General features: G+C 42.4%; 1 protein-coding gene across 4 annotated transcripts in view; it reads right to left on the bottom strand.

The window, feature by feature from the left end:
• zfyve9a (zinc finger, FYVE domain containing 9a) overlaps positions 1–20726 on the bottom strand; it is a 43260-nt gene that overhangs the window by 9052 nt on the left and 13482 nt on the right. Inside the window, exons 2-13 of one of the 4 annotated variants that reach the window (XM_085388277.1) lie at positions 18967–19082; positions 17352–17459; positions 14587–16010; positions 13575–13674; positions 11775–11975; positions 9175–9326; positions 5913–6021; positions 5390–5512; positions 4095–4250; positions 2811–3035; positions 368–450; positions 84–188 (exon numbers count right to left, since the gene is read on the bottom strand). In XM_085388277.1, coding sequence (XP_085244403.1) covers positions 84–188; positions 368–450; positions 2811–3035; positions 4095–4250; positions 5390–5512; positions 5913–6021; positions 9175–9326; positions 11775–11975; positions 13575–13674; positions 14587–16010; positions 17352–17421 — 2748 coding nt within the window. In that variant the 5' untranslated portion in view covers positions 17422–17459; positions 18967–19082. Of the gene's footprint in view, positions 1–83; positions 189–367; positions 451–2810; positions 3036–4094; positions 4251–5389; positions 5513–5891; positions 6022–9174; positions 9327–11774; positions 11976–13574; positions 13675–14586; positions 16011–17351; positions 17460–18966; positions 19083–20726 lie in introns of all 4 variants that reach the window. The other 3 variants (XM_085388276.1, XM_085388279.1, XM_085388280.1) reach the window with 3 other exon arrangements.

Here is a 20726-nt window from a genome sequence, read left to right as displayed (position 1 = left end):
AAAGCAGCACTATGAAGTGGAAATCTTTATCATTTTCTCTATCATTATTGTGTGAAAATAAATACAACTGGATGGGCGCTCACCTCATTGTAGCGATTGCTGGGGATCTTGATGCTCGTCTTCCTCACCTCCATGTCCACAACCAGACCTTTGACCACCGGCAGCGTGTACTGGTAGTTACGGAAGTCCTGGGACAGTGAAAAAGAAAAAACAAAACAAAACATAAATGAACTGAAATGAACATCATAACAAACAAATCACTTGAATGGTTACATTCCTGTTTACATACCCAGCATATAGCGGGGGGCTCTTTAACCTTTAAAATAATTAAAAAGTGAGCTCAGGAAGAGAAAAACAAAGCACTTACCGCCAGCAGGTTCATGATGGTGTGACCGGTCTCTCCAAAGAGCGGTTTTCTGAAGCGAACGCTGAACAGCGGGCACGGATAAACTGCAGAACACAATGATTACTGGTGATTACAGGAGAATCTTCCTCTTCCACAAATTTGGTTTCATGGATTTATATTTTTTGCTATTTTCAAAACAATTTCACAGCTGATTTCATTACACAATCCCCTAAAAAGTGAAAGAACTCAGAGGAGACAGAAGACAGAAATCCCTCTGGAGTTGTGTCAGAAATCTTGTGCAAAAAGCTGCCAAATCAAACACGTGGCTCCCCTGCTGTGACGACTCCTTATGAATTAGCAAGCAGCAGAAAATAGCGGCTTCTTTATTTCATTAGTGCTCCGGGGCTTTGTGGTCTGTAGGTTTTTTCCAGGTATTTCAATGTTACACAACTTCTTTTTTTCCTCCTCTTCATCCATAAATGCAAATGAGCAGAACAAGAGACCCCACGCATCACACACAGTGAACTCCTAATCCACAAGTGAAAAAATAAATAAATAAAAAATACAGCAGCTGCTTTTTTCCTTCAGCAACTAAAGCTTCTTAGATGACTATTTTTAGCCTTATCACTGCAAACAGCCGGGGAAAAAGAGATCTCAGTATAAACTCTCATTAGCAAAGAAAGAAATAAAGCTCAGCCTCAATCTGCACTTCGTGCTGACGAGTCTCTCGGCCTTCTGCTGGTCAGCGCCGGAGGTAAGAGGTGAGAGCGTGGAGAAGAGCGCCGTTTGTGTGGTGGGCTGATTTCATGGCTGCGCAACTGTTTTGTGTTTAAGAGCTTCGACTGTGTGCGGCTTTGTTAATGTATTCTATCCGTGTTCGCTGGATGCAGACAAGGCGCTTCACAGAGCCGAGCAGGCGGTGCTCGGCACTGGCAGGTCTGGCTGTGAGAGAAGAAGATTTGGTGAAAGCAGCGTCGCCGTTAAATCCCTCCTTCATGTGGGAAGCCATGATATGAAGTCAGCTGACATACTAAGTTCTCTAGATCTTAATATTTTACCATAAAGACCCAACAGACCATTACAGGATACTCACACACTTAACGTTCCCAGGGACCTCAGTGCTGTCTAAGCTTGAAATAGGAGCAACGTTTTTTGGAGTAACCTCAGCTCATTTTAACTCAATCCTACAAACATGTGCTGCGTCTCCACTTCACTTCAGTCCACAATTCAAATTTCTGAAGCCTCTACCTCCTAAAACAGACTCCTTCCTTCCCACCATAGCCAAGTTCTGCTCTTACAGGGATCATCTTTCTCTCTAATATTACCTTATTACATAAAGCACCTTGAGGTGACTGTGGTTGTGAAGTACAGCAAAAGAAACAAACATAACTGAAGTGATGTACCCAGCAACACTACAAAATGACAAAATGTGCAGAAATGTTTGTTAAACAGGAAGTAATATGAGCAATTCACTTTTCCCTGGCAACCGGGTGTTGTATGTGTGGATAACGCCGATTGAGAAACTCCAATAGGGAAACAGGTGTATTATTAAGAAACTAGTGAAGATGTTTGAGAGAAGTCAAGAAAAAAATGTTATGCCTTGGAAAATTAAAACAATAGTGTTTTATTTGCCTTTAGTTAACAAAAAAGCATTTAAGTCACCTCAGTGATTTTAAGAGATTTATAAGTTCACAGCACATTAGCCTGTGTGACTTGGATCTAATAAAGTTCGGTAAAAAGTTTGATGTGTGTTGACTGCACGTTGATGATACCTGCTGAGTTGAAGTGCGGCTGCCATTATTCTCCTGGGATGGTTCAAGACAACAGCTGGAGAACGCATCCTTACAAACAAGCTCCTGCTGCCGAAACAGCCCAATTTTCTTCTTCTAACAAACTTTTTGTTTTGAATCTTTTGCTTCAATATATTCAGTTTGTTTTTGCATTAATTGTCAAGGTATTTGGTTGGTTAGTGACCAGATGTGGCAGCAGGGGTCATATTGTGACACAGCCCTCCTTAGTTTCTGGCTACACTTTGAGCCTCACTCACTGTGCCACACAGGACCAGTGTTTGGAGGAAAAGCCATAGATATGTCCACCGTTCTTTCACGTCAGACACCGAAGACGCCCGCACCTTTATCATATGTGCATATGAATCATCTGAGGAAGTCTGTCCACACCGTAAAGAAAAAAAAAATCTGGTAAAAATAGTGACGAACAGGTTTTGTGGTAAAACAAATGTGCACAAAGTGTAAGGGCAGATTTGTAAATCACATCCAACATCTGGGATTGTTTTGTCTGTGCTTTTAAACTGCTCAGCTTCATTTTCTTTGCATATCAAACTAAATGGGAACTTCAGCTCTTTAGCAACATGTCTGAGTGCCATTAAAGCAACATAATCACATCATTATTACTTCTTAATCACCGTGACGGCACAGTACGGAGCCTCGTATTCTTCTCAACTCACATCGGTACTCTGCTCCCAGCCGCAGCATGAGGCGGATGGGGAAGACCTTGGCCCAGGGCGTCTCCCATTTCTGGATGAGGATCCCGAAGAGGTAGGGCGGGTTGGGCAGGAGCAGGTCCTGCAACGACTGGAAGGAAGGGCTGATGTAAAGGAAGCCGCCATGCTCCTTGCTGCCCAGGAAGCTCTGCGTGAAGAACGAGTGACTCAGGTGGCTCAGCACGTTACCTTAAAAGAAGCAGAAGAAAAATAAGGGGAATGAGAGTGGTTAGTGATATAAGAGATGGAAGGAGGTGGAAGAGGAGGGGTTGATTGAATTAGAGAGGAAAAGCACAGCAGGGAGGAAAGAGAAAATAGAGGAGTAATGCAAGAGGCATTTGGGAGCAATGTAATAAAAAGCAGGGAATGCAAAAAGCAGGAAATTGAAAAAGATGAAGAGGAAGAAAAAAATAAAGTAAGAAAATGAGCACAAATGAGAAGCTAAGAAGGGAAGAGCTTTGGTCCTGAGAAGAGGAGACAGATATGAAAGGCTCAGGGATTACTCAGTGTGGCTAAGCAGCCTTGTTTAGTCTGCATTAAGTTCTACACCAAAGGCTCGCCTGCTCACTCTACAACTTAATTTTACCCATAAAAGGGTTCATGTCTCTAATTATCTGTGGGATAGATCCACGCCTTTAAATGGCACATAACATAATAATCCTAATGGCAGGAAAAAGCTCAGCAGTTAGGACTTGCTAAAGCCAGCACTTCTTCTCGAGGCCTGACGGACGCCGACCTAATCGAGACAGACACAAACAATATGGCTCCCATCCACAAACTTGAAACTGCTCCAGTGTGAATATGAAAAAGGAAACAGCCTTAGGGTAGCGAGCCGTCAAAGTCAGCTGATATTAGCAGTTTTTGCTTTGCAGCATACGGAGGTTAAAAAAAGAAAAGAAAAAACGAACTGCAAAGCGGTGGCGAGGAGTCACGCCTGGAGGGGCGCAACCTGACAGCAGGACGCTAATGTTTGGACCATTTTTCATGAACCAGACACAGCAGTGTTGGACGGTAACCCAAATTCCAAATTGAGCTCGACTGGGCGCACCTGTGGTCTCTATGAAGCAAAAAGTAGAGCTCAGACATTTTCCTCTTGTGCACTACATTTAGAGTTTGCTCATTTTTAACAGGGCAGGCCCCCAACTGAGACACCCCACCTGTGGACTCTAGACAGAACCGCTAATGAGTGGCTCCACGGTGCAGGTGGAAATGAGAGCATCCTGGTGGAGCTGCCGATGTTGTTCTTACCACTGAGGGCCTCCTGGTAGAGCTGCACAAAGTGGGTGAAGATGTCTTTGGGGATGGTCTTCTCATCTGGCAGACACTGGAGGAGAATGACGACCTCGGCCTGGCCGACGGCATGCATCCCTTTAGTCGTCACGTACCAGCACTTCCTGTTTACGTCTGTGGGGTTAGAGGGAAAACGTGTCAGGGCACAGTTACATTAGAGGCCCCTTTACGGAAGTGATCTAACATGTTTTATATGAATAATAATCCATTTAAAATAAAAAAATAAAAATAAATAAATAAATAAAAATCAGAAGAACCACCATATACAGGCCGAACAACATATTCATAACACGTTTTACAAACAACACAACCCTAACTTGAAAGCTGTCAGTAGGGGGCCACCACAGGTGTTGCCCCCTCCTGGTCATTTTAGAGAATGTGGTTCAGGGGGTTGGGAAGCTCATCTTGTAACCGGAACGTTACCAGTTCGATCCCCTGCTCTGTCTGTCTTAGTTGTTGTGTCCTTGGGCAAGACACTTCACCTACCGCCTACTGGTGTTGGCCAGAGGGTCCGATGACGAGATATGGCAGCCTCGCTTCTGTCAGTCTGCCCCAGGGCAGCTGTGGCTACAACTGTAGCTTGCCTCCACCAGTGTGTGAATGTAAGAGTGACTGAATAGTGGAAAAGCACTATATAAATGCAATCCATTATTATTATTATTATTATTATTATTATTATTAAGGCGCTCCTCATTGGCTTAACCCAGAAACTCTGCAATCCAGATTTTTAAAACTGTCATACATAATGCAAAGTATTGATGTATGAGACAAACGGTATGAGACAACATTTATAAATCATGATTTGTGATACACATTTATGAGTATTATTCAGTAGTATTGTGGCATTTCTTCTTATACGCCACACACTGCATTAGCGTGGCAGCTCTTTCAGGAATGTCTGAATGAATGCATAATGAACATCTGTGTAACCGAGCTGTGTGTGTGAATGACAAAAAGCTGTTACTTTAACAGATACAGTAAGTGAACCAGGCAGTACATATTCTACGTCCTAACTCCTCAGGCATTTGAGCATGTTTGAGCATGGCTACTCAGTAATTCACAAGAAAAGAAAAAAAGAGAGCTAAAATCGGCCATCATAAAAAAATGTATATAGTCCAAATATGTATTTTGCCTTTTTCCCTTTTGTCATCAAAAAATTATTAATTTAGAAGTCTGACTCTACGCTCACTGCTGCTCCTCTTCTTTTAAAAACCCCCCAAAAATCCTCCCCCCAGAACAGTGCTTTAACTCACAGTTGACAAGCTTGACCATGGCGAGCAGGTTCGCGTTGAGCACGAAGACCAGTGGGTCTGGGCCTCCCTCCTCCAACTGTTGCATGAGGACGATCTCCGACGGCCTCTCCTCCACTGCGTAATCTGCAGGTGGTCGGAGCGGAGTAGAAGAAGAAACAGGTAGCGGGAGGAGTCAAGGCAAAGTTAAGATAAATGAGAGGAACGGAGAATGAGAGACGGTGATGTCAGAATGAGAGTCAAGAGAGAGGAGGAGAGGGTTGAAGATGGTAAAATGAGTACAAAATCAAATTAGGAAGCAGCTAAAAACTCTCCCAAGCAATCGCTTATAACCACAGCATTACCGTGTTCAAACCCACCCTCCCGCCCCCTCTTAGCAATGAGTGGTCGAAACATGAGCGGTGACGGTATAAGCACGAGAGAAACAACATTTAAGAAAAGCACAAAAACGGCAGCTGACGGAGCAATGAGGAGGCAGCAGAACGGTGGGGATGAGGGCAAGCACCTGTGATGTGGCCTCCCGTACCTCCTTTGACTCCGGTGGAGATGAGGATGGGAGGGAGCCCGTCCTCCGGGATCAGGCTGAGAGAGCTGCCCACGGGGCTGCCCACCGGGGCAACAGGGGTATGGGCTGCCTGAGGGTGGAGAGAAGAGGTGGGGGGGGGTGGAGTTAGATGTACTGAAGGTTATAACACACAGTGAGATGTAATAATACAGACAATACTCAGGAACTATGGCTGAGATTGGCAGAACAGGTTCAACAAGCATTAAGTGTAACTATATATTAATAACAGAGCACGTTGGATTTAAATATCAGCAGTGCTCTTTAAAATAATCCAAGAAGAAGAAAAATACTTGAAACAATACAAAACTGACATTTCAGCCATTTGGTCCCTTATATCCTTAAAGCTGCAATGATCAATATTAGCAGGTGGAGAGCATGAGTCACACAGCTTCGACAGCATCTCATAACTTCACCATCTAGTTCACTAAGACTGTTACTCCACAGCAGTGTGACTGTGCTGTAAAAGCAGAGTGGAGTACTCAGCAGCTGAAAGCCGGTTAGAGGGTAAGGAGTAGAAATTAGAGCCACGCTGATCAGGTGGGCAGAAAACAACTCCACAAAAATACTAATTGTTGCTCCGCTGGATGTGTAGACGGGCGACTGCTTATGAACTCATTCACTTCTCTTTAAACTTTACCTTGGATATTTTTGCCAATGTGATTTTACATTTATTGAACTGTTCAGTAATGATCCAAAACAATTTAGCCTGAGAGATTTAAAAGGCATCTATTATGATTAATCCCTGTGAGCTGAAGCCAGCCACACACCACTCTGTCTGTTTACTGAGGGGCAGCCAATCAGAAGAAACCTGTTTGCAGCCTGGAACAAAAAATAAATAAACATGTTTTGTTTGGTGTGGACATTTCATTACAATTGTATGTGTGTGATGGTGTTTTTTTCCCCCCACTTTACTTATTTGTTTGACTTTTCTAAGGCTTCAAGTTGGAACCGTAGCTCCCTTGACTGACAGGTGCTACAGCTGACCGCTGTGTGTGCCACTGAATTAGACCAGAGTTGTGCTGCTGGTGCCTTTTGGAGAATTCTAATATTCCTGTGGCTTCCTGTTGGAATACTTTATTAGTTTGTTACTTGGCACTGCTCAGTGCCTGTACATTGCAACCCTATACTTTATGAATGCAGCTTGCTAACCGTGATTGTGAGCATTAGCTGATAACTTAGCATTCCACCTTCTTGTCCAAATATGGAAATTTTCTGTCCATAAAAAAAAATAATGTAGCAGTGGCCAAAAGACTAATGTTATCCGGTCGTAAAGTCTGACGTCACTAGCTGTGTCTGGGCCTAAACTCCGCTGCAGGTCCATATATCAAACGATCACTATGGCATTACTGAGAGTTGAAAAACTGTCTAAAGTCTTTCATCTTTAATAAAATGATCAGCGTTCTGCTCTACCACGTGTAACAATTGAGTCTAACATCCAGGCATCCATGAAAACGGAATTTATGACATTTAACGGAGTTAGCAGTTAGCAGGAAGTCAGCTCACTAGTTTCTATCTAAATACAATATAGCATGTCCTGACTGCGGGGTTTTGGAAACAAATTAAAACGTACAGCTCTGTTATCACTTCCAACATAAATGAAGACAGAAAACTAAACAGCAGTGACGTTTGTAGGGTTACTGAAGTTTGGCTAGCTGGTATATAATGATGTGCTACGTGACCGCTAGCGACACAGCTATGTTAGCATAATATAAACAAGCTAACTTTTTTCCCACTCGATAAAAGTTAACGTGAGTGTTCTCGGTGGTCAGGAACAAATGTAATCGCATGGCAGGATGCTGTAAAAGGACCAAACTTCAGCCAGGAGAACAACTGAGATAATCCATCCACAATACGAGGTTAGTCATTCATATACTGCTGCATGGGCTGGGCTGTAGTTACATCCTAAGGTTTTAAAAACTGAGCTTAAATAAATGATTAGCGGTAATAAAAGCCGAGGGAGGTCAACAGTGATCACTGACTGTTTTAGGAGCTTTTTGAGATCAAATAGAAGAAAATACATAACATTAAACATGTTAACAACACAAAAGCCATATTAAACGCAGACTACTTTAGGCCCGGAAGTAGGATTCGTCGCGTCATCACTTAACAACCGGACATCCTGGTGGCCTCTTGCATTACTCCTGGTGGTGGCTACACTCATCGTTTATTTACAGTCTACAAGATAAGGATTATTATGACCTATAAATCATGCAAAGCTACTTTACTAGATTCCAAAAATGAAATCGTCACACTGGAAAACTAACACAATAAAGTTCCTTTAAATTTTATTTAAAGACAAATATTGGGTCGACATTAGAGACCACAGCTATCTCGACATTAAGTTTCTTGAACAAGCTCAATACAAATTAATAGCATCTTATATTAATTGCTCTCGACCTTCTTTCAAAGACTTTGCGACCGGTCTGTTATAAATCTACCAAAATGTGATTACTTATGCAGCTTGAGTCATTTTGTCAGATTTGATAAAGCTCCTCCACAGCGGCAGAGGACATCGTCTAACTTGTTTCACTGGCTCCATCGTACTCTTCCCTGTGATAAGTAAAATTAAAAACTGATTGAGGGTCTTTTTCTTCTGGCCTGAACCAAAGCCTCTCTCACTCTGCCCTTTTTAGGTTAGTCGCTTTTATTTGAGAAGCAAACCATGAAAACAGTCATGAATGCACAGCAGATGCCTTTCGTGTGCTCCGGTCAAACTAAAGGGCTCGTCTTCTCTGGTGAAGAATTTCTGGCATCAAATTCACCAAGACTTGAATTCTCACATTGACTTTCACATGTTAAAGTCTGGTTTTAAGCTCACGTTCTGTCTACAAAGCATAATAAGGCTTTCTGGGATTCACAGGGAGTCACTTTGTTTCAGAGGCCATGAATCATCCTGACAGCTGATGCTCGATACACCAAAACCACAGAAACAACCGGATACGGCTTGCTGTTCTGTTATCCACTTAGAAACAAGCTGAGTGACCAGAGTAAAGCACATTCCAGCTTTAAGCATTTCAATCAAGTGGATTTTCTAATTCTCATAATGCAACAAGGAATGTTTCCTTTGACCTACTGCTGTTTATCACAGTCTGAGACTGAGCCAGCATACCACCAACAATACCACATAAAGAGTTCTTTGTGACTCCCATCAGCAAAATGCAGAGTAGCAAATAGGGCCATACATAGCTAACCTAATAGTATTAGTTGGGGCTGCCAAGCCTACCTCAGTGGACTCAGAAGTGGAGGATTTATTGATGGCGAGTGACTGCGAAGGAGCAGAGCTGGAGGTCGGCAGTTTGGGTGACTCTGCTGTGTCACCATTGGGTAGGACTCCATCAGCGAACCACACCCTCCTCTGCTCTCGTGAGACGGACCCTGAATGTCAAAGACACGCTGTCAAATTAAAAGCATCAATCGTAATTGTTTTGGTCAATGCTGAGATCACAATAATTTAATATGATTACACTGGGCTACAGCCAAAATTCTTTCAAAATAAATTAAGCCACACAAATGATTTTGTGGGGCTAAAACTGAAAAGGACACTTAAGGGTATTGGTCGACAAAAAGTTTTTAACTGAAACCTGGAATAACATAAATATAAAGGCACTTCGACCCCTGAATTTTGGCAGAAATGAGCCAACTGAAGTAGGTTGATGCCAATTTTCCTAAACTGTTCATCCAGTTTTATTATCAAGCATGAAATTCAACTGTCCAATTTTGAATCTTATGTCATCTCCATTTGAGCTTTTGACCTCTCCTTTGACCTTGGATTTCACCTTCCTCGCAGCAGGAAATCTGTGGTGCTTCAACGTGAAGTTAGAGGATTTTAGAGCATATTAAAATACATAATTTTTCAGTATGCTGTTGAAAGTAGACAGACACGTATTATTGTATTATTGATCAATTATTTTGCAATGTAATAATCTTCTGTCTTCTTCATTTAAATGTATATTCTCTGGACATTCTTTTTAATTTTTGTGTGATTATTTTCCACAAAACAGTTGCTCTTGTCTTTGAAAAGTGCTATATAAATAAATTGTTTGCCTACTAGTCGATTTATTTTAAGAAAGAAATGTAATTAAGTGGACTACCTTGGATTTTTAATTAAAATTTACTTGGAGGAGGAGGACATATGAATTTTATAGCTACTACTGCCTGATGTGGGGTGAATGTGATCATTTAGAAATGTAAACAGTTGGGAAAGTAGTGCACTGAGCCATAAAAATGATTATTTTGAAATAAACAGCACAATATATCGATTACATTACGATTTATATCGACTGTTAAAAGCTAAAACTGTCATTGAGATTTCACACACACACACACACACACACACAAAATGAAATATCAGCATATAAGGAAAAATCTGCAGAGGACAAAGTGTCACTTTCAAGTAGAGCTGGGCGATAGAACGATAACGATATGTATCGCGATATAACTTTTACTCGATAGAGAAATTAAGCTATCGCGATAGACCTCGCCGCTCTTGTCCTCTTAAAATAAAATAAAAAATAAAAGTTTAGCCAATCCAAACTAAGTAGCGCAGCGCCGAACCAATCACAGCGGCAGCGTCACGTCGCGTGACTTGTTACGTACAGCACAAGTGCCAAGCCGCACGTGTGTTTGTTTGGGAAGCAGCCAGCGGGTAATGGAGCCAGCGCGTAATGGAGGAAATGAGTGTGCCGACTAGAAAAATCAACCGAGCGTGACCGAAGAGAAAACAGATGATGGTTTCAATGCCGGAGAGATTGTCGAACGGAAGAGCCATAGGAGTTCCGTTGTGTGAAGGTATTTCGGCTATTTCAAGTCTGACAAAAAACAGAGTAGCGTGCACTGTAAATTGTGCCGAAAGCAAGTCTGGAAATACAATAAACTGGTGCATGCATCACACTGTGCGCCACGTTATTGTTTCGGTGAAAAGAATTTCTACAATACTGTTAATTCTACTCTCTGCAGTGTTTAAATGCTTACATATACACACAGTTACTGTCCCTCCACACATACGACTCGGTTCTGCTTCTATGCCCCAGCTTTGTTTACTTTTTCCCACCGAGGCTTCTAGACTTCTGATTGGCCAACATTTCGGTACGGTTAGGAATCTAGCGCCACCTGCTGCTTTGGCATGTTCATAGCAGCGTTTTCCTTCATTTCTGCCTTTATGTGTGGACGGGATTATTTTTTAAAACGAAAACGGAAAATCTCCGTTTTCAAAAATACCCGTGCACGTGTGGACGTAGCCTCAGTCTCTGACTGGAAGCGCTAATTCGTCATTCGGCTTTTGTCAGACTAAAGTAACTGTTAAAACTGTTTGAAAAGCTAAGCTATACAACAAGGAGAGATTGAGAATTTCCTTTTAGTTCTCAGTTTATTTGATATTGACAAAAGTTAGTCAGTTTTGTCTGTTCTTCTGTAACACAAACTAAGATTTATTTTTACAATTAATATTTTGTTTCTAAGTGGAATTGACAATTTAGTCTGTTTTGTTTGTTCTATTTTGAAACTTAAACGCTTTAGCGGCTGCCTTTTGTGTAGTTTGCAATATTTGCCTTTATTTATCTGAAAAAGTCTCATGTTCCTTAAGTACATCTACCCTGTTGAACTTATTATAGGAAATAAATATTTAAATAAAAACAAGCTGCTGATTATTTCACATTTTACTTGTGAGCAACGGCACATTTAAATCTTACAAATATAGTTATTTGGCTTATATCGTGATAGATATCGTTATCGCCTGAAATGAAAAAAACATATCGTGATATGAAAAAATCTCATATCGCCCAGCTCTACTTTCAAGGGTTACAAAAGATGTTAGCATAAGAGTACTTTTATTCGCCGTAAAGGTCGTACCCTCGTTGCCAGGCTGCTTCAGGACTCCCACGGGCACCATGACGGTTGGAGGGGGCGAGCTGAGCACCCCAGAGGCCTGAGCCTGCTGCAGAGGGGGGATGGTGGAGCAGTACTCAGCTGGGTTGTTGGGGTTTGGACTTTGATTGCTCGCAGCAGCCGGCGTTTCCCATGATTGAGCTGACAGAGAGAAAATGGCACCAGTAAACATTAGGAGTCGTCATGCGTTACATAAGTACACATACATTTTTCACACCAGGAGAATTCTTGGGGAATTTAGAAGACTTTCCTGTAAGCAGGTACTCCTTCATAGCACAAAATTCACAGGTGTTACTATTTTCTCTAATGAGGCCTGTAAGTCTTCACTTCAGCCTTAAAGCTGCTACAGCCTACAGCTGTGCTTCACCTCAGCTCATCAACGAGACTCTTTGACACTCTTTAAATCGCAGCACAAAACCCATCTGTTTACATTAGCATATCAGCTGTAACCATCTTGTTTTATACGTTTTACATTCATAGTGTTCTTGGATTTTAAATCTCTTTTAATGCTGTTCTTGTTCATTTTGTGTTTTAAGGTGACCTTGAATCCTTTGAAAGGCGCCAACGAACAACATTATTATTAAAACTCATTATTAAGTCATTAATCAGTGAACCTGGACTGACCTGCACTGATAATTAAAGTCATTAATATAACCCATTCCTTTCATAGCACGATGTGTCAAAATGTGTGCTGTAAACATGATTTATCTATACAGAAGCTGCGCCACATTAGAGATAAAATCAAACTGCTGCTAACTACTGAACCTTTGGACAGATCGCATTTTTATTCATTAAGAAGCTCTGATCAACTTCTCTTTGATCTTCTCTTTGCATGGTCAAAAACCGTTCGTGTTTCTGCTTCGTACCCTTTTCGTTTACACGCTTTGTTTTGTCGCCCCAAATCAGGTTTTCAATACACCTGTTCCTTTACTCTGTTTATTGAACCGATCTTTATTTCTTCTGAAGCATTTACTGGATTACTTTTGCATAAAGCTGTGATGCTTTGTTTTGTTTTGCTGTATATTATGTCATGCACTGTTCCATTACAACTTGCTGAACTGGATTTCAGGCTTTTCAAAAGTTTTCAAACTTTGTGGTGCAAACGTCATGCAAAATTAGACACTTTATTCAGAACAAGTTTGGTTTTCAATTGGAAAGACTTTCTTTTTGGATTTGCAAACGCAAAAATAAACTACCTGCGAGTTTAGCGGCTCACATTTCTAAAGCCAGGTGGCCCAGCCTTAGAGAACTTGTGTGTTGCTTATGCAATCTTCATAATGTGGAGAAAAATTAATAAATAAAGACAAATTGCTTTTTCCATAAGATCCCACGAGAGAGAAAGCACATCTTACCAAGTCCCTATTACTGTTTAATCTTGTTATTTATTCTATTATTAGTCTCTTATAAATTATTTCACTTTTATTTCTCCAATTCTTCTCTCTTTCTTAAAGCAAGTAATACTCCATGGTCTGTTTTTGTGTTCTGTAATTATGTAAAAAGAAACAAACAAACTTCTAAGCGGAATTACACTGGAAAGTTGTATAAACACAGATGATTTTATATACTGCTGTCTACCGTGTGACTGCAAATAAAGAAAATGTAAAATTGGACAAAGGTTTTATCTGGACATACTAAATTCATTAAAAGGATATGGAGGAAACACTTAGCAATTTGCACCTCTAACATCTGATTTCATAAGTTGCAAAGAAGAAACCTTGCAGTACTTGCAATGATGCTCACCACTTGTCAGAGCAGAGTGACAGGTGACACAGACACGAGCCTCCTTCCTGTCCATGTACGTGAGCCTGCACTTCAGACTGCAACACGCCGCACAGAACACCTTAAAAACAACACGGAGAGACAGAAAAATAATCCACACCAGAATCCTACAAATGACCAAACCTCCAACATGACATCATCACCTTCAATGTAAAAATTATTATTATTATTATTTTTTAATTAAAGAACGTCCAGAAAGTTGTCATTAAATGTGCAGGAAATGTAGCGTTTTATGGACACTGATTTCATGTACTGAGCCAGCGCTTCAATGAGCTGCAGCTGCGTACACGACACTTTTCTTTCAATGGATTAGTACCTCATTACGTGTCATTTTCCAGTATCATGTACTTTAAATAATTAGACAGAGGGTAGATGATCCTTTTAATTTCAGAGCCACGCGGCACCATTATAATCTAGTTGTGGATCTAGCACTGTGGTGGAGGGTGCACCGAGGTTCCCGCTGCGCCTATTGTTTGCAGCCCCAGTGCAGGTGTTAGTATTACTGCAGTGCCAGCTCCCCCCTGCTCAAGTGGCAAGGAGCGTGTGTGATTTTGTTTACTACCATGGGAAATTAAGTAGCAGTCCGCCGATTTTTCCACTGCACTGTCAGCGACTGCATCTTCAGCTTAGAGCACAGTGCAGACAACCTGCTTTGTGTGTGTGGGTGGGCATAATGCTATAAAGCTACCTGCCCAACTATCAGCAAATAAATGCCTAAAGAGGAAAGCGTCTATCACAGCCCTGCATTAAATTTACCTCCTTCATCTATCAAAGCTATTTCCACATGTTTTTCCATCTCGCCGTTTCTGTTTTTGCTTAATATTAAAACACTGCCTACTTTTGGTGCACACTTACGAGATTTATTAAACATCAAAAACAACATAATCACAGAGATACACAGTTGTGTAATAGGTCATTATAGCTAGACTGCTTTTTATGGGTTAGATTAGCACAGTTTTAGTACACCACTGACCTTGCCACAGGCCCTGCAGTGATGCCTCCTCTTGGTGAAGGTGAACTTGACGTCACATTTCATGCAGACTGGAGCCTGGGAGTCAGGCACCCACACAGGGGCGACCTCTCCCAGAGAGCTGGTAGGTTTCCTGCACAGAGCACCTTGTTGCCCTGCCTGGAGATCATTGTCTGGGCTCTCTGGGGGTATGAGGGATGGAGAGTGGATGATGCCCTCTCCATTCACGCTGACTGCACTCTGGTCAGTCCCGCCAGGCGACGTTTCGGAGGGTGTGCCTTTCCGGCATTGGTTTTCGAGGTTCTTGTTCTTGTTGGCGGCAGACGGACTGAGCAGGTTCTGCACCTGGCCCGACAACGGCTGTGGGATCTGGAGCTTGAGGCTGACGGGCTGTTTGGGTCGGGCGCCTCCATAGGGAATGCTGACTGGCTGCAGCCGGTTGTTGAGTTTTGGTTGGATGCAACCCGATCCCCCCGCTCCTCCCTCGCCGCTTTCCTGCTTGCTCTCCTCCATTTCTTTCTCCTCAGTTACAGAGTCCTCTTTTGAGGGGACAGGAGAGGGGGAAACACCTTCCTCTACCCTCTCTTCCACCTCCTGAGGCTTAGAGCTAGTCCCGCTCTCCTGTTCCAAACCATTTGGAAGATTTGCTATTCTGTGGTGCTGGTCTACTTGTCCCTCTGGACCACATCTCCTTTCCTTCTCCAGCCCAACCTTGTCCGAAGGAGACGCACCGTTCTCCTCCAACTCACACCCACTCTGAACAACCCTGCTTCCATTCAGGAGACTTTCCCCTTGCTCCTCTTTTAAAATTCTAGTTTGCGTTTCTAGGCCAAAGTCCTGTAAGGCAGCTGAACTGCCATCATCCCCATTTTGTGCCGTGTGTTCCACATTTGGGAGAATTTTTGTGGAGGGTGTTTGTTCCTGTAATCCAACCTCAAAGCTGAAGCGAGTGTGACTGACAGACGAGCCTCCTCCTCCGGATGAGGCAGCTGTCTCTTCACGTTTAGTCTCCTGGCCAGAATCACCAAGCTGGATGTCTGCAGGAGAACTTATCTCTTTGCTGAGGGCATCCAGCTGTGGACTGGACAGGCAGCCATTCTCCACGTTGTCAGAGGCCGTCACAGGGGGCGGCGAGAGGTCGTCGGTGCCCACCAGTTTGCCGATATTGGGCTGGGGGAGGGGAGGGCTGTGGACGTCTGCCGGCCTCTCCTCTGCCCAGGATGGAGGTTCGGGACCAGGATGCCTTTTCAGATCAGCCCCTGAGGGAGGGGTGGAGGATGAGTCGGGGAGGGTCTTAAATGACAGGGGACTCTCCCGGGGGCTGAGGTCTGCGTGAGCCAGCGCAGGGTTCAAAGAGAGCATGTGGGTTGGTGGGGCCAGGATCTGGGTCCACTTAGCATCTGAAAGAATGGGAGTGTCCGTCTCATCTGCAGAGAAAAAAGAAAAAAGGAAAATGAAAGACTGTATGGATCTCAGCAGAAGCTCTTTGAACGTATTTTAATGTACTCACAAATTATATCTACAACTATTTTTTTTTTTTTACGAAATCAACCAAAATATTAATGTATAAACTGGTATTGTCATCCTCATGTCAGAAAAATTGGTGCTCATGCTTGGTCTTATGAAGTCTGCACCATTTAATATCTATAAAGACATAAATTAATATTTGTCTTGATGTAGTCCCCTATTCCACTTTGCATTTGCCGGACACAACCATTTATCTACACTTTCCAAACAGCTTCCAATTTTCTGCTTAACACATGAAATGTGAAATACGAGGAAGTGGTTAGGAGATCATGAACCCTTGAACAGCCTCACAAGAACAGCCACAGAGAACTGATACAAAGATACACACTTCCAGGTGATCGAAAAAGCTATAAATGGCAGGAACAAAGCAGGGGATGAACTGAGAAATGAGGTTGGCATGGAGTGGGAAATTAGTGTGTGGATGGACTGGGAAATTCTGAGAAAGTGGGCCAAAATGGCTCGCTCGCCCCTGGGAGCCATCAGTCAAGCTGACATATAACTGCTGTGTAATACAAGTAGAAATTCTTAAAATATTTCTTTAAACCGACTTCCTCACACAGTCGGCCCTCGCCTCCATCCGCTGCAGTTCATGCTAAGCTGTTTCAGTGTGCAGCACACACACACACACACACACACACACACACACTTAATCTGCCAAGCTGGATCTCTGACAGAGGTCAAAGATAACCACACACAGACAAAATACACACCAAGTTCACAGTAACATTAAACTCTACTTTGTGCCCATGGATCTGCAGGACTTTAGAAGACAAATTTAGAAGAAGAGCCATCCTTTTTTTTCCCTATAACAGGCATTTGTGCTGGAATGCTGAGAGAATGCAGATACACAGCTCAGTAATGCAGTGTTTACTTCACAATTACCATAAATAAACTGTGAAATCACAGAGTCTCCAAAAAGGCTCCGACACACTTTTGGGATCATTAAGTGTGATGAAAACAGCCAACCCTCCTGTCTTGCACCAGTTACACGATGTCTCAAAGCCTAAGGGAAATGGGAAATTCAATTAATCCTATCCCCTCGTGGCCCGCCCTCAATCCCCACCTGTGAATGTTACTCAGACTTAATGGGCGGTGGCTGATTTTCTGACACCTTGATGATTTACTCTCAGAGGTTGTGCAATGGCACGCTGACAGCAGCTTTTCCTTTTCTGTTCGCCTTTCCTCGTCCGCAATGACTCACCGCTTGTCCTCGTCTGCTGTCTGCATCTATTAAAGCTCACCTTCGTTCTGCTCGAACTCGTCCAGCACCTTGTCCAGGTTGAAGGCCTCGGCCTGGAAGTAATTCTCCATGGGTCAGGAAGCTCCACCCTGCTGACGGCCGTGTGAACCTAAGAGCAGCAGCAAATGTGTCCTCAACGCCAGAGTCTGTCACATTTCCATACCGTATGTAAATGCCTCGCACGGCCAGAATCATATCTCCTTTCTATATCCTCTCCTCACTCCAATATCATTTGACTGAGGAAAAACAGCCTCTCCAACTCCCTTTTCTCTCTCCTCATTTCCTTCCCAAGCAGTTCTCTCTTTAATGATTACTCTGAGGTCACAGGGATAATGACAGAGACATGTGGGCATGGTCTAAATCTTTCTGATTAGCAAATTTCCCAACTGAAGCTGACAGTCAGGATATGAAGTAGCCAAACTGACTTCAATGTAAGGAAAGGTGTTTCAATGTCCCTTGTGTCTATTCTCCTCATTTTTAAAGAGAGCAGGCCCGTCCTATCAGTGTTGCTACATTAAGACTTAAGCTTATTTTCAAAATTAATAAATCTGACAACCATTTGTCTGCTTTTTTTTTTTTTAAACTGCCAAACTCTGGACATCAATTAGTCAGGAAGAACAGTAGGTGGTTTCCACAGTGACAATGCTGCAGTTTGCCAAAGGTTTGCGTCATTAAAACCATGTTTGATTACTGTGCGTTTTTAATATTGCACAGTAAACACATTTCAAGCTCTGTGAGATGCAGATGCAGCATGCAGTGTTTGTTTTGCAGATATCTGTGACAGAAAACTTCAACTCTGGAGTACCAAAAGTGCCGAGAGGTGAGGGCATAGAGGTAGACTTTAGCAAAAAACGTGTTGCAGTTGTCAACTTTAGAAAGGATGCCGAGTCTTTTAGATCTGAGGATCTTCAGAGCAAGGAAATACTCTCTAATTTGCTCATAGCTTGTTAATAATGCAAAATGAAGCTTTCAGTGTTACAAACGCTGTGAGTCTAACCCAGAGAGTAACGCGTTTAACATGCGAGTCATGCAGACAAAATATTTTGTTCATTTAAAGCCACAGGCCTGTACTTTGAAGCAGGATTTGGGGCTTTAGTGAAGTATCTTCAGGTTTAATCTTTGCTTTTTAGTATTACAAAGGTGGTTCACTTTGCATTGCCATGGTAACTCATGCTGCATACCTAAGCAGGTTAGGTGTGCAGGTAAATTTAAAAACAAAAACAAAAAAAAACAAAAAACACAGCTTGTGCCTGTTGTAATATTACTTGGTAACACTGGAGTTCTGCTTTAAAGTGACAAGCCTGGGAAATGTTTTGAATGATAGCAGAAAAATAAAATAAAAAAAAACAGGTAGTTGGGGTTTATTTTGCATTTTATCTTCTTTGTTTATGATTTTATTTAATTGTTTTAATGGGACTTTTTCATATTCTCTGCACTGCTACTCTAACAGTTTACACTTATTAAGCTGAAATCATAAAAAAGCATGCAAATGTATATCAGTCATGTTTTACACCTGCTTTGCACTGTCACATGTTGTGAATCACAAACCCTAAAATCCATTTGAAAAGTAAAGCCTGTATAAACACTTCATCTTCATCACATCTGTCAGTCCTCACCTGCACAGAGGTCCTCCTCAGCAGTCCCAGGTGATATTTTTTTCCCCCCTTTCTCTCAACAGGTTTCAGTCTTAGTTCTCAGCTCACCCAGTCTGGCAAGCGCCCAGCGCCCACACCTGAGATAAGGAGAGGAAACACTATTCAGTAAAGTGCTGCTTATCAACTCATGTGCCAAAAAAAAAAAAGATGCTGTCTAACTATTATACAGCGAGTAAGGTTAGGGCTGAGGTTACACTTCTCGTGTTTTTCCCCTGTAAACATGTGCTTGGAGAACTGTGGCGTCACACTCACAGTTTGCATTAAACATTTTTAAAAAAGGAGCTAATAACAACACATTTACAAAATTGCACACTGATCAAGGTGTACTGGGCAATGCTAGCTAATAGTCTAGTACTTGTGAAAAGGTCTGTCACTATATTTAAAAGCAATAAAGTCCAATGCAGGATATTAAAAGGAGAAAGAGAGAGACTCGTTTTAATTCATCTCTGGCTGCAATGCTTCTGTGCTCCACTTGAAATGAGCCTGTGGCTCAGGCAGCTCCAAAAAACAGAGTGACAGGGAACCAAGTGATGCAAAGACACCGTGTTACTTAAGGGTAACCGGTGTTTTGGTCTTGAGACAGGAATCTGTGTGACAAAGTTTGGGCAAATAAGTGAAAATGGAGCTTGTTTCCAAGCTGCACTCTGTTAACAAGCCAGATCCATCTGTTTCTTAACCCTGTCATGGGGTCAAGAGCTGGCGTACAGGTTTACAATCTATCGCAGGGCTAGCACGCAGACTACCAATCTTGCTCACATTTCTAACTATGGCAAATTCTCACCAGTTAACTTAATATGCTTCCTATGTGGACTGTGGGAGGGATCCAGAGAACGCAGAGGGAACTCAATCAAGAACAACATGTAAATTTCACAAAGATGGGACCCAGCTGGTGGTGGATTCATTGGCTGTATTGCTGATTTAAGTTAACGTCCACACTGAAATCTTACCCAAGTTGACAAGATTAAATATTTGAGCCTATGGGCTGTAGAGTACATCATGTCTTCTTAAAAACATAGCTCCAAGGGGTAATAGACAGTACTAATAACAAGCTGGAGAGGCCAAAAATAACAACTGAATATTTTGGAGGAAAAAAAGTCAGTGCAGCTCTTAATTCTTTTTTTAAATGAAAGCCTCATCCAACGCAGGAAACAGTTGGACCCTGAAAAGGGGTCGATTAGTTAACAAGCGGATACTTTATTATGCTCATAAAAAGGGAAGCTACACATCAGACAGCTTAGTGTTCACATTCATGCTGCTACTCTCTTAGACTAAAGCTAATAAACAATACCCAGCAACGGCCGATCACCATGTATGCTATGCTGCACATTATTATACGCATTGCCCATCAAAGCCTGACAGGGTAATCAGAGCTATGAATGGACAGCAGCTGAAGCCTGTACAGTAAACCTGCCCCATGTGTCCTTGCTGACGAGGAGACCTTGGAGCGAGGATGTAATGTGGTGCGGCTGCAAATGAGTAACAGCCAGGTTAAACTTCAGGGTCATCCTCATAAGGACAAACGAAACCACGGATTACACCAGAGACCAAATATTCCACAGGGCCAAGGCCTCGCAGAAATGAGCAGAGTCAACATATTTCCCGCTTAGTTTAAGATGCAAGTGGGGGCATGACGTCAGCACAAAACCGTAAAGGCACCGGACAGGAGCGTAAACATGGAATATGGATGTGGGATTGTACCATTTCAGAAGAACAGGGCTGAC

This window comes from Rhamphochromis longiceps, linkage group LG18, assembly GCF_057381845.1.
Source record: "Rhamphochromis longiceps isolate RC_006_pf linkage group LG18, R_longiceps_female_GT1.1, whole genome shotgun sequence".
Lineage (NCBI taxonomy): Eukaryota > Metazoa > Chordata > Actinopteri > Cichliformes > Cichlidae > Rhamphochromis > Rhamphochromis longiceps.
Note: the sequence above shows the minus strand (reverse complement) of the source record. Positions and strands in the feature narration are given on the sequence as shown.